General features: G+C 38.6%; 1 protein-coding gene across 1 annotated transcript; it reads right to left on the bottom strand.

The window, feature by feature from the left end:
• Positions 1-310: 310 nt before the first annotated feature.
• Kbtbd3 (kelch repeat and BTB domain containing 3) lies at positions 311-12,913 on the bottom strand. Its single transcript, XM_076925901.1, is given in 13 exon segments — positions 311-571; positions 574-601; positions 603-653; positions 655-722; positions 724-843; positions 845-934; positions 936-965; positions 968-1,024; positions 1,026-1,102; positions 1,105-1,225; positions 1,227-1,308; positions 5,750-5,996; positions 12,698-12,913. Coding segments are annotated over 12 exon segments (1,047 nt in total). The 5' UTR covers positions 5,812-5,996; positions 12,698-12,913.
• Between the last annotated feature and the right edge of the window lie 18 nt (positions 12,914-12,931).

Raw genomic sequence — 12,931 nt, forward strand, 5'->3', positions numbered from 1 at the left:
GTTTTACTGGGACAGCTAATTAAAGTAGCATGAAAAAAAATTCGCCCCAAACTTCTGCTACTCCCCCCCCAGCTCAGACCACTGATCAGTTGTAGCATGTATTTAAACCAAGCAATCAAGTGATGGGGTGAAAGCAGCGGGCAATCCTACCTCCAGATCAAGGACTAAATGACACTCTGTCATGCATCTGGCTTCTGGGTAATAGATGCCCTCTGGGTAAAAGGGCTAACTGTGTCCAATATTCTGGACAGGGGATATAAGATCAACATCCTAAGAGACTATTAAGTCCTGGATCTCTAGTCTTTTCCACCTAAACAAATAACGATAAGAAGCCAGACTGATGTATGCATGGTCTCGGGGTTTTCATAGTTGAAACCAAGAAAAACTCATTTTTATTGCGACAGTAGCACCACGTCTGGTCAGTGGCATATGGTAAGACTCAGGCAATATGAAGTCGGATCTTTCTACAGCACTTCCCTTTGCAACCACTGTCAAGAAATTTTCTCCTCCATAGTTAGACAGGACTTAGATCCTGGCAAATCAACAGATGTGATTGTGGCAATATTTGTCCACGGAGTCAGTTTTAATATTATAGCAAATGATATGTAATTGTGTCCATTCTCTCAGTTTTATGGAGGAATATATATTTTCGGTGTGGATGGTCGAGCCATCAGAAAGAGGCCACCAGGAGCCTTAGCACACATTTTACTAGCATCCACGATTTGTGTCAAAACAGTTTGTGCTTTTGAGTAAATACTCTCATTGAGCAAAACAGTTTTGAAGGGTGTCCTCAGATAATGATTGAATCTCACGTTTGTAATAAGGAGGCAGGTGCTTGTGCCTTGGACTCTAAGTTGTATTTATCCATGGGAAGGACAGCCTCCAGGACCATTTCTCTTCACGGTACATTCAATTCATCTGATTCCAGACACGTGTTGCAGCACTCCAAAATTCATCTCTAAAAAAAGTCTCTGGAATTTAAGCCAACAAATGAAAATGAGTGCTGCACAAAATATAAAGAGTGAATTGAACAGCTGGGCAGAGCCGTAGCTGTCTGACAGAGATAACAAATGCAAACAATTGACCAGACTGATGCTTTTATTAAAAAGTCACTGCAAGCTTTGGACAGGAGGGAAACCTGAAGAAAGGATGACAACTGGAAGAAACATTCCACGTTATCATCTGTATTTCTTGTTTTTTTTCCAGTGTAAGCATAGTCAAGAAAATGCCTTTAACAGCTTTGGAGGACAATTAGTAATGGTAACACTTCCGTCATCTCTTTCTTTCCTGTTTACTTCAAACATAGCCCTGAAAAAATTAAGAAAAAAAGATGAGCACAAGTAAATAGAAGTATTTTAACTATAAGAGCTTCTTAAACAACTTTGCAGTTTCCTAGGTCAAGGTCTCTTCCATCTTCTCTGCTTCAACAGCCACTGCCCCACAGTCTTCTCCTCTTATCCTCTTTCCCTGCCTCTGGCTCCTCCCACTCCTCTTCTACTGCCCAATCACTGGCTGTCGCTTTATTTAACAAATTTGATTGGACAGAAGGTTTACAAGATTCACTCCTCCTTAGCAGCCCCTCCCAAGAGGGAATTACCATGACAACAAGAGGCTAGGGCTATCCACCACAATAACGATTTCCAATATTCACTACACACCCTGCTCTTACCATTTAACTTAATAGAATACATTTATCAGATTTAATGAAATTCTAATGAATTATTTTAACATTTAAAATAACGATATAGTATAATACTTATCTGCTGACATATTATGTATCCTTCATAATAAAAAACATACTAGTATAGCTGATATACAGAAGAAAGAAATAAAAAAGGTCGTAAAGTGGTTCAAATTTATTACATGGCTAGTTCTTACATATAACTCAGTTTTCTTCAATGGTAATTAGTTATATCTGTGATAATAACTAAAATTTCTAAACATACACTGCTCAATGTTTAAAAACATTTACATGAAACACAGATAATGAGAGGCCCACTGGCACAATGATTTGTATTGCTCGTGGGGAAATCTGCCAAATCAGACTCATAGAGAAAAGGGAACCAATGAAGTAATATCCAAAAACCTAAGTCATACAAAGCCAAAAAAGCCAACCTACATTTTTGTGGTAACAAACCACAGAAAGAACAAGAAACTGTTCCCTACATTTGAGTAATTATGACAGCTTGGGAATGAAAACGCAAAATTAAGGAATTGGGGACTATCATGAACTCAGGAGAGACAAAAATACAGGTTATTTAGAGGTATCTACTCAGGGAAATAAAATGTACTTTATTGTTTATCCTAGTTCATAACTATGCTGATAATATTAAAAAATGCTGTGGTGATTTGAGTGAAAATGACCCTACTGGGTAAAATTTGAATACATGGTCCCCGTTGGTATAACAATCTGAGAAGGATTAGAAGGGTTAGCCTGTGGGGAGAACTATGTCAATGGGGAGATATGAGGTTTCAAAACAGTGGTGCCATTATGAGTGTGTTCTCCCCTGTTATTGCTACTATTCTTTTTCTCTCCCATCACTGACTCTAACCTTCCTTAAACTGTAAGCCCAATTAGACACTTTCTTTTATAAGTTGTTGTATCCCATGTCTTACCACAGCTTAGAAAAATAAGAAAATACTTTGGGTGCTTTCACTAGTGAGTATCCAAATCCTTGTACTTGGTTGATAATATGAGGCTAACTTTTTGCTTAGAGTCTGTCCCAGAGAATAAATAAATTAGTGAGCACAAGATCTACTTGAAGAACAATGAGGCTTTCAAATCAAAAAGGAAAACAAATGATAAAGGGGCCTTTCCAGGCTAATCAATATACTTCTTAATATGAACCCAAATGTAGTGACAAAAAGTTCTAATTATGCTGTATCTTAATATCAAGTTTTCTTAACAACGTATGCCAGCTTAGAAATTCTAACTTGTAATTATATATATGATACAATCTTGCAAAAATAAACGGAGTTAAACAAGTTGTTTAGAAGAATAAATAACTTAATCATTGAAAGTATTAACTGCCATTATTTTAAGAAATCAAATGTTTCCTAATAGTACCCCTCTTCCCACATTCTGTCTGGCTGTCGATGTATCTGTCTATCAACCTATTAAGATTTTATTTCTGTGTATGGGTGTTTTGTGTCTGCATATATGTATGTACACAAATATGTGTCTAATGCCTTGAAGGACAAAAGAGGAAATCAGATTCCCAGGAACTGGAATTATAGGTGGTTATTGAATTGCCATACAGATGCTGGGAATTGAATCTAGGTCTTCTGGAAGAGTAGTTAGTGCTCGTAACCACTGAACAATTTTTTCAGTCCTGGATGTATGTGTATTTTAATTTGGATATCAGCTTCTACACCCTTGCAGAAGACACATATAAGATCAAATTCCTATACTTACACTACTTTCTACTATTTCTCAGATATGGCATGTTATTATAAGTGGTTTCTATAAGACACTGTTCCTTGATTTTATATCTTAATCATAATTTTTTGCTACGTAGTGCAAACTTTTCTGAAACTTTTACTATACATTCTCTCAATGTAGTTAGTTTTATCCAAACTGTAGATATTATAAATGATGGTTTATTTTAAGAGTGTAAGTGATTAAATTTCTAGCCACAGGGCTGGAGAGATGGCTCAGCGGTAAGAACAATGACTACTCTTCCAAAGGTCCTGAGTTCTATTTCCAGCAACCATGTGATGGTTCACAACCATCTGTGATGAGATCTGCTCCCCTTTTCTGAAGTGTAGGAAGTCAGAGTGCTCATATACACAAAATAATTCTTTAAAAAAAATTCTAGCCATATTTGTACATACTTTCACATGGACTATGTATTAATTTAATAAAATTTAATAAAGACTGGTCATTTCTGCTGTTTAAAACAGTGAAAATTAAAAAGGAAAACTATTATTCTATTCTAATAGTAATTTTAAGAATGAAAAGGAGACTCAAAGTGAGGAAAGGGTATGAGGCTCCATTTTGTTGGGTATTATTTGCTAATACTCTTAAATTGATTTAGCTGTATAATGGACAACTGCCCATCTGCACACATTATATACATGTAAAAAAAACTGTCAAAGATTAACTTATAGAACTATTTAACTAAAAAGTAAGTTTGATATGAGCAGAGGATTACAAATTCAAATGTTTATAAGAACTTTTTGTTGTATTAGCCTGAAAACACTGCAGGAAAATCATGCTGGGTACTCAGAACAGGATCTTTATGTGTTTTCCTATGTTATAAAACAAGAACTTTATTGACTAACATTAACTGAATGTAAAATAAAATATGCTAATCATTTATATGTTATTTCTTTTATAACCTCCAGAATGACCTTATGTATTAATTACTATTTTTTACTTTTCTAATTTCCTCATCATTAGTGAGGAGACCTAGATCTGAAGAGGGTAAGTGATTTGCCTAAGGTCACATAAATAGTAAGCAGGAGATCTGAGATTTAGATTAGGGCATATATACAAAACAAACAAACAAACAAACAAACAAACGAAAACTAAGTATTTGAGGCCTGTGAATAAGAGGCCACATTTATAAGGACAAGGGGCATGCTAAAATTTACATGGAAGGAAAGCTGTGTTCAAAAGAAGCGAAGACAACTGGGTCTGGGAGCAACAGAGTCTAAGATTAGGGGCCCCAGTAGAGCTCAAAGTGTGCCACAGAGTATATGAAGAAACAGAAAGAGAGGAGTTACACTAAGAAAACAGATAGTTCAATTCTGCGGGAGCTTCTCTGTCCAAGGACATTGTAAATCACTGAGCTCCAAATTCAAAGCAAAACCCCACAGAGGCAGGTGTTCAGCAAGCAGCAAATAGCAAGAACTGCTTGCTAAATAAAGTCTAGCTTACAGTATTTACTCTAATGGCAATACTGCAGGTTTTAAATTACACATTATATAAAGCAGGTTTTGAATTAATGATTCAAAAATAGAACACCACGAGGCCCTGGATCAGTCCCCAACTTAAATAAATCATAAATGCAATATAATTACCACTTTGCTTCATATATTAAATCTTACTGTTTTTACCAATTCGTTAGGAGATTAAAACCCTACTTAATTTTTCTTCCAAACTGGACCTAATACAAAGTATCAACTGAGGACTTGAGTTTACTGCAGTATGACTAGGATGGCTGACTGCAAAGGATACCTGGTTTGTTATTGGCCAGGAGACAATCGCACAGTATTGTAATAATACACCTGACCTATCACAACAGAAGCCCACTACTATCCTCATGGCAATCTTCCTTTCTCAGCCTCCTCAATGCTGAGATTACATGCATGGAAGGAAGGAAAGAAAAGTTTTCTGGGTGGCAGTTCCTCTCCTGGGAAATGGCACAGACATAACTAAATTATTTTCTTCTTGGTCGTATTTTTAAAACTCAGCTTCTATTTTTTTCAACTTGTCATTTCATCTTTTGCTAACATGGCATCATTCAGGGATTCATCAAAGTTAACCCCATATGAACCCTACCCAAAATAGCTCAAGAGACTAATTTTAAAGATCTTTGGGAAAATGTTCTGGAAGGACTCTTGTTTTTATAGCTGTAGTTTAAGATTCCCTATTCAAAAGCTATTAATAATCTAGTTCTAATGAAGTCTTTTTTATTAAGAATTACACATTATTAAAGCATGCTTGGGGGCAGTGAATATGGTTGTAAAATATAATGCAGTTTCTCATACATAAACTCTAAGGCACAGATGGAGGTTACAGTACCTGAAAAAGTCACTGCATGCTGCCAACACACAACGATGACATGGGATTATTTCTTCTTTCATGATTATTTTGAAGTCATAAAAGACATTTCTGTTCTCTAAAACTCTGTAGTACACTTAATATCTTTCTGTCCATGATCTTCTGATACAAGAAAATTCTTTTTCTTCTCAGATGAGATTCCATTCCACGAACTTTGTTCATTTAAATGGTATGAATTATCCATAGCCATCTCCACCTGTTCTTACAACTAGAATAAAAAAGTGTGATAGGAAACTAGTGAATTTTTCAGATTTAATTTGACCTCTTCAGGCTGGGAACATAGTTTATCAGGTACAAGCTCTTGCCATTCAAGCTGGTGACCTAAGTTAGACTCACAGACCCCAATGAAGTGGAAGAAGAAAACCAACTCCACAAAACTATCTTTTGACACCCATATTTGTCACAATCCCCAAAATGAATTTTTGAAAAAGGTACTCATGGTGTGAAATTATAATATCCAACAACAGCAACAACTTAACATGATAGTAAACCTTACTTTAAACATTTATTTTTCATATTTAATACCTAAATTTCTTTTTGAATTTTCATAAATGTGTATTTGAATTGAGAAGTATGTAATTGAGACCTGACATTTATGGTTGTAGGACTGACTGTATAATCTGTATGAATGAATACCTACCTTCTTTAGGCCTTCACTACATGCCTCATCTTATTGTTATTAAAGTGTTACTCTTGGAGTAGTTCTTATTTTATTATATACTCTATACACCCCTGTCCTTCTATCCATGATCTACTCTAGCAAACTCAGGATTAAAATGTTGATGGTGATGTACATACTACATATCTTTTAACTTTAACCCTAGCCCTGACTTTCCCAAGAGAACTGGCTTAAGGGAAAAAAAGCCACCAGAATTTGGTTGTATTTTCCCACTTTATGGTTATAGTGGTTTGAATAAAAGTGGCCTCCTAGGCTTATAAAGGTGTGGCACTATTAGGGGGTGTAGCCTTTTTGGAGTAGGTGTGGCTTGTTAGAGTAAATGCGTCATTGGGGGTGGAGGTTTCAAATGCTCAAGCCAGGACCAGTGTCACTCTCTCTCTTCCTGCTGTCTTCCCATCTGGGTTTAGAAATCTGGGCTCCTGTGCCAGCACCATGTCTGCCTGTGAGCCCTAATGCTTCCTGCCATGATGATAAAAGACTAAACCTCAACTGTAAGCCAGCCCCAATTAAATGTTTTGCTTTATAAGAGTTGCTGTGGTCATGCTATCTCTACAGAGCAACAGAAACCCTAAGGAAGACAATGGCTGTTAATAAGAAAGAAAAGGAAACATTCATCCCACTTGACCTATTTGAAAGCAGAAAGGAAAACAGCATCCTAATACTAAGTATTGTAAAAAGGGTTTCTAAACATAAGGTAAAAAATGCAAAACAGAAGAGCCAGATATTCATTAACTTTCCAAATAATCAGTTCAGCTCCAAATACAAACGACTTAACAGCCCAAGTTAAAGAAACGAGATACAGAAAAAACAAAGACTGAGAACTAAGGAAATCAGAGAAATAGACAAACAGATTCCCTAGTATTTCTCTTTCATGATTATCCGCTGCCTTAAAATCTCCCAACACTTAGTGGCTTAGGACCATTTATCCCTTTCAGGGTTCTCGGGGCTTAGCTGGAGCTTGTTGCTTTGGGTTTTCACAGATTGCAGGCAGCTATGGTTGGAGTCATCTGATGCTTGACATCTTCAATGGACTCATTAAGGGAAAGTATAAATAAGAACCATTGAGGAATTAGAGGTGGGGACTGTAGAGCATTACAATGGGTTTAAAAGGAAAGGACACGGTTTGCATAAATTTTCTTTTTATTGATGGTGGTGGTGTTGCATGTGCCACAATGCATGTTGAAATTAGAGGACAGACTCAGGTATCTGTCCCCCATCTTCCACCTTATTTGAGGCAGTTTCTTGCTATTTGGCACTGTGTACATCGGGATAGCTGATCCACAAGCTTCTGGGGATTCTCCTCTCTCTGCCTCCTATCTCTTCTGAGAAGCATTAGGCTTAAAGATGTATTTGACATGAGATAAGGATCATATTCAATTCCTCATGGCTGCAAGACAAGTTCTTTACCTACTACCATTTCTTTGGTCTTTGGTCCCTCAATTATTTTTTAATGAAATTGAACAAGGTCAGACTTAGAAGAGTAAGTATGTACTTTTAGAACTCTGTTCTTTTGTTTTGGATGGAAAAAAAACATGGATTATGTCAGTACACAAAGAAAAGACACCAGATCTGAAAAGACATTCTGACAATGATAAGAGTTTAAATTCAGCATCTGTATCCATTTTCTCAAAGCAAAGTCTTTGGACCCTTATACAATAAACTGAACAATGACTTTATATGTAAAACTTCCACTGCTGTTAACAGGTAAATATTGGCAGACCAACAAATGGTTAGAACTTTTGCAGTTGCTTAGTGATACAACCCTGGCAGTACCAGTGAGAGACTAAGAGTCAGACAGACTACCTTGTACACAGAAAGACAAGGAAGAGAGACCACGGCTAGGTCATAAAGGTAGAACATTTTCAAGATGAATGGCTTCTTCCTCACCTTCCTGCCTTAAAACAAAAGCCTGGCAGCATAAAATAAAGACCCTGTAGTCATTTGCTTCCCACCTGCAGGCCTACTGCTGTTTCAACAAGTTCAAGGCTGGATCAAGACAGGTTACACAACAGTTGTCAGCCAGTTAACCATTCTATCTTTATTCAGACTGTTCAACCTTAAATTAGGAGAAGAAAAACCTTCAGTGATTTTAAACACCGAAGTTCTGGAGAAGAGACTGGATTTTCCTGTTTGGTAGGGGGTCTTTCTCTCTGTGTGGTGCTGTGTAAGCCTGTTTCCTCACCCTTAGTACACGCTGTTCTTCAACTGCTGATTCTGTCTGCCCCTGTTTGCCATGCGTGAGACTTCTCAGCAGTCACCGGTTGTGCTTCAGAGTTTTTAATCGGCAGAGGAAAGAAACCTGACTGAGACCCCAGGCTATATCATTAGGATTTTGGATACTCTTTATGGTCTTCTCACTCAATACTGATAATAATTCTTTAGGGGTGTTACTAATAATGCTTTTTTTTTTTAAAATAGAAAGTTTAGGCTCAGATAAAACAACATGCCTAAGCCCATAAAATGTATAGGAACACACTTGTTCACTTGAAGTGCCTGCTTTTAAGAGCATTCTACAATCTCCATTTCAACATCAACCAAAAGCTTAGAACACAGTTTTACAGCTGGGCAGTGATGGCTCACACCTTTAAATCCAGCACTCAGGAGACAGAGACAGGTGGACCTCTGAGTTTGAGAGGAGCCTGGCTTACAGTGCTGGTTCCAGGACAGCCAGGGCTACCCAAAGAAACCTTGTCTCACAAAACAGAATAAACAAACAAATAAATAAAAACAACAACAACAAAGAAAAAGCAGATTCACTTACAAGATCTTCTCATAAGGCTCTGCTCAAAAGGTGCCACAGTAAATTGACATCACTGCTGAGACAGAGTCTCACAATGTAGCCTTGGCTAGCTTCGAATTCAAGGAGGTTTCTGTCTACTGCCTTATTATAATTGTCAGGTTTAAAGGAAACTCCAATTCCCCACCCTAGCATCCTAGCCATTCTCACTTCCTCCTCAACCTAAACTTCACCTGCCTGCTCATGGGCTTTCTGGCCCCAGCTCCTCCTCCTCCTCATACCTATTCTCGCTATTCCTGGGCTTCTGCAATTCTCACTCTCTCTATTCTCTCTCTCTCTCTCTCTCTCTCTCTCTCTCTCTCTCTCTCTCTCTCTCTCTCTCTCTCTCTCTCTGCTTTAGACTCTTTTAGATGTCTCTGGAAATTTTCTCTCTTGCACACCAAAAATACAAAACTCTTCCCCTTATTCATACTGTAGAGAGGTCATGTTAGCAGCTTCTTTACTGCATCTCTCTTGCATACATCTGTGACAAAACTCTCATATACATCCTGGGTTTCTGCACTAGATACATGTGAGGGGGTACAGTAAAGAAACTGCTGACATTACAATATGGTTAAGGTTTCATTGTAGATATGAGAGAATAGCCAGAGGCATCTGGAAGAATTCACTATATTTAGCAAGGCTGGCTTTTAGCTGGCAATCCTTTATTCAACCTTTCACAGGAGCACATCCTGTGCCTTAAGCATGATTCCAAATTAATCCACGCACTCTTTCTGCATTATTCCATCATCACTAACTACTATGCAGAACACATATGCTGTATATTCATGGAAGTGACTTCAAAACAGACTATATTGAAATTATAAAAATCAGTTTAAAAACTTAATAGCTCAAGAATTTGGATTAGCAACAAATCCTTGTTATAAATTAATAACTTTATTAAGTTATTTATAAAATAAATTAAGGCCAGGCTGTGTTCTACCTCATCTGGGTTTTATTTCAGTAGAGCATCCAATCACTAATATCTAGATACGGAGTTTATTATAGAAGTTATGCAAAAGCACTGTATTATTCAGGGTTCTCTAGAGTCACAGAACTTATGGAATGATCCCCCCTCTACCCCATATATAATATAAATGTTTTGAAATGACTTACAGGCTAAACCAACAATGGCTATCTGTGAAGTGGAAGTCCAAGAATCTAGTAGTTGCTCAGTCCCACAAGGTTGGCTGTCTCAGCTGGTCTTTTGTATACACTGGAATCCTGAAGAAGTAGGCTCCAATGCCACTGAAGGAACAGATGTGCTGTAGTGGAGCTAGGGCTGTTATGGAGAATATGACAAACACAGACCTACACTTTCTATATTTTCTTTCTTTATGTGTTTATTATCTAGTGCTGCTGTTTCTGCACACTTTTTCTCTTTAAATCCTCTAGCTACTTACAAAAATCAAAGACTATTATTATCTCTATTTTATAGATGGGGAAATGAATGAGTAAGTGGGAAGCTGGTATGTGAACTCAAATAGTCTGACTCTGGAGGCTTTGCCCTTATCCACTACAATACTAGTCGTTTTGAGGATGTATTGTTGACACCTAAATGATGAGAAGGTAAATCATTGGTAGGAGAAATTATATAAAGCCCTCCTCACGTGAAAAAGAAGCCTTTTGGTTTTAAAAAAATTATAGGTGGCCAGTACTGTTCCCAGAAGACAAGAGATGCAGAATGCAAGTAAAGCAGTTGTGATTATGAAGTCAAGAGCCATTAACTTCTAATCTGGCAGTTCCATTTTTAGAATATGTTTCTAGCTCATAAGGGACATAAGTTGAAAGAAGGTTATTTGCTGGAACATTTTAGAGTAATGATTGTGGAAGGCACTGTTTTAAATACAGGACAGTGCATGGTTAGACATGAGGTTTTTTGTTTTTTTTTTTTAAGATTTATTTATTTTATGTACATGAGTGCTCTAACCGTATGTACTCCTGCATGCCAGAAGAGGGCATCAAATCCCAGGATAGGTAGTTGTAAGCCATCATGTGGTTGCTCAGAACTGAACTCAAACCCTCTGGAAGAACAGACAGTTCTCTTAACAGCTGAGCCATCTCTCCACCCTTTAGACACGAGTTTTAATATTAAGTTGCATCTTCAGCTCAGTGACATGGCAAAAAGCAAATATGGTCCATCACTCTGGAGTGATTGCTAGAATGGTGATCAGGTCTTGGTCTCTCTCTGTCTGTTTCTCTCTCTCTCTCTGGCATACACACAAAAAAAATTTCTCCTTCCCTGTTAGATACTTAGCATAACATGCAAATTCCAGTACTCTTATCTTTAAAAACATATCAAACAAAAAAAACCCCCATCCCTTGACTTCTTATTCTCCCCTATCTACCACTGTATTCCTCTACTTTTTATCCAGGAAAACAAGCTTGACAATACTCTTTTGGCACCATTACCCCCAGTCATTATGAACCTAGTTATGTTTCTCTTTTGTCCTACTCAAACTGCCCTGGCCCATGTCACCACACTATCATTAAAAACATAGGGAAAGACACTATAATAGGATGCTTATCTACATAGGATGCAAACCAGAAACCTGGATTATTGTATTTGCTGATAAGGGTATTAGTGCTTGCTGTCTTTACTCATCCCCACATTGCTCACCGTAGCATTTTCTCTGTGCTCCAGATACCTTGTCACATTATTCTGCAATATTCAGATCTTATATAGCACCTCACTCGTGCTTTTAACAGATAAGGTGTTATATCAAGATAGCAATGTCTGTGTGTAAGTGCGCACTCAAACTGCCATGTAGCTGCAGAAGACTTGAGGGATGTGTAATATCACAAAAAAAAATGTTAATGGGAATAAGCATGGATCAGACTAAACCCATCTTTAGGAATACACAACTAATGGACAGTGGTTGTGTAGATTAGATTACTGCTAGCCTTCCCAGATCCTTCCTGACAGCCTTAGAAAGAAGGAGACAGGCTGAATCAGCATGACACCTATCTACCGTCATGTGCGATATCCACATTCATCTGCAGAGACCAACTTTTCCATGGACCCTAGCTCGTCCTTGACTTTATTCAAATGGACGTTCAGAGAAGAGCACCGATATCCACCTACACGAGGAAGCAAAGGAAACAGAAATGCACCGGTGTGACTGCAGGAAGAACAGCATGAGGCATCAAGATGCGCAGAAGACGCGCCTTGAACCCTTGCGGGGCACAGCAAAGCTTAGAGGGCTTGCACCGACATTGTTCTCGGCTGGCTCGGGATAGACAGGGAGGTCGTGGAGGGTCCATCTGCAAATGACAGGTAAGGGTCACCTCCCGGCCGCCACCATGTAGAACTCCCGGGGCACAAGGCTCCTCGCTGTGGACCCTTCCGCTCCGGAGCGCTCACGAGCTGCACCGCAACCGAGGGTCGTAGGAGCCTGGCCTCCAACAGCCGGATCCAAGCCCACTCCTCCCTCGGACCCCACATCTCACCCACCTGCGACTGCAGTCGGTGAAGTCTCCACCCAGGCTCAGCTTGCAAACTCCGACTGCGATTGGCTTGTGCGACTGTCCCGTTAGCTCTTCCTCCAGTGTGAGCGCTTAACGGTTCTGAGACACTCTGCTCCCGCCCCTTCCGAGGCAAGCGAGCGACGCTCCCCAGACGTCAAGCTGTGCCGCAGAGCAAGGCGTTGACTTTGAATCTCCTCCCCAAATGGCCCTGTCCGCTTCC

The sequence above is a fragment of the Arvicanthis niloticus genome, chromosome 27 (genome assembly GCF_011762505.2).
Source record: "Arvicanthis niloticus isolate mArvNil1 chromosome 27, mArvNil1.pat.X, whole genome shotgun sequence".
Classification (NCBI taxonomy): domain Eukaryota; kingdom Metazoa; phylum Chordata; class Mammalia; order Rodentia; family Muridae; genus Arvicanthis; species Arvicanthis niloticus.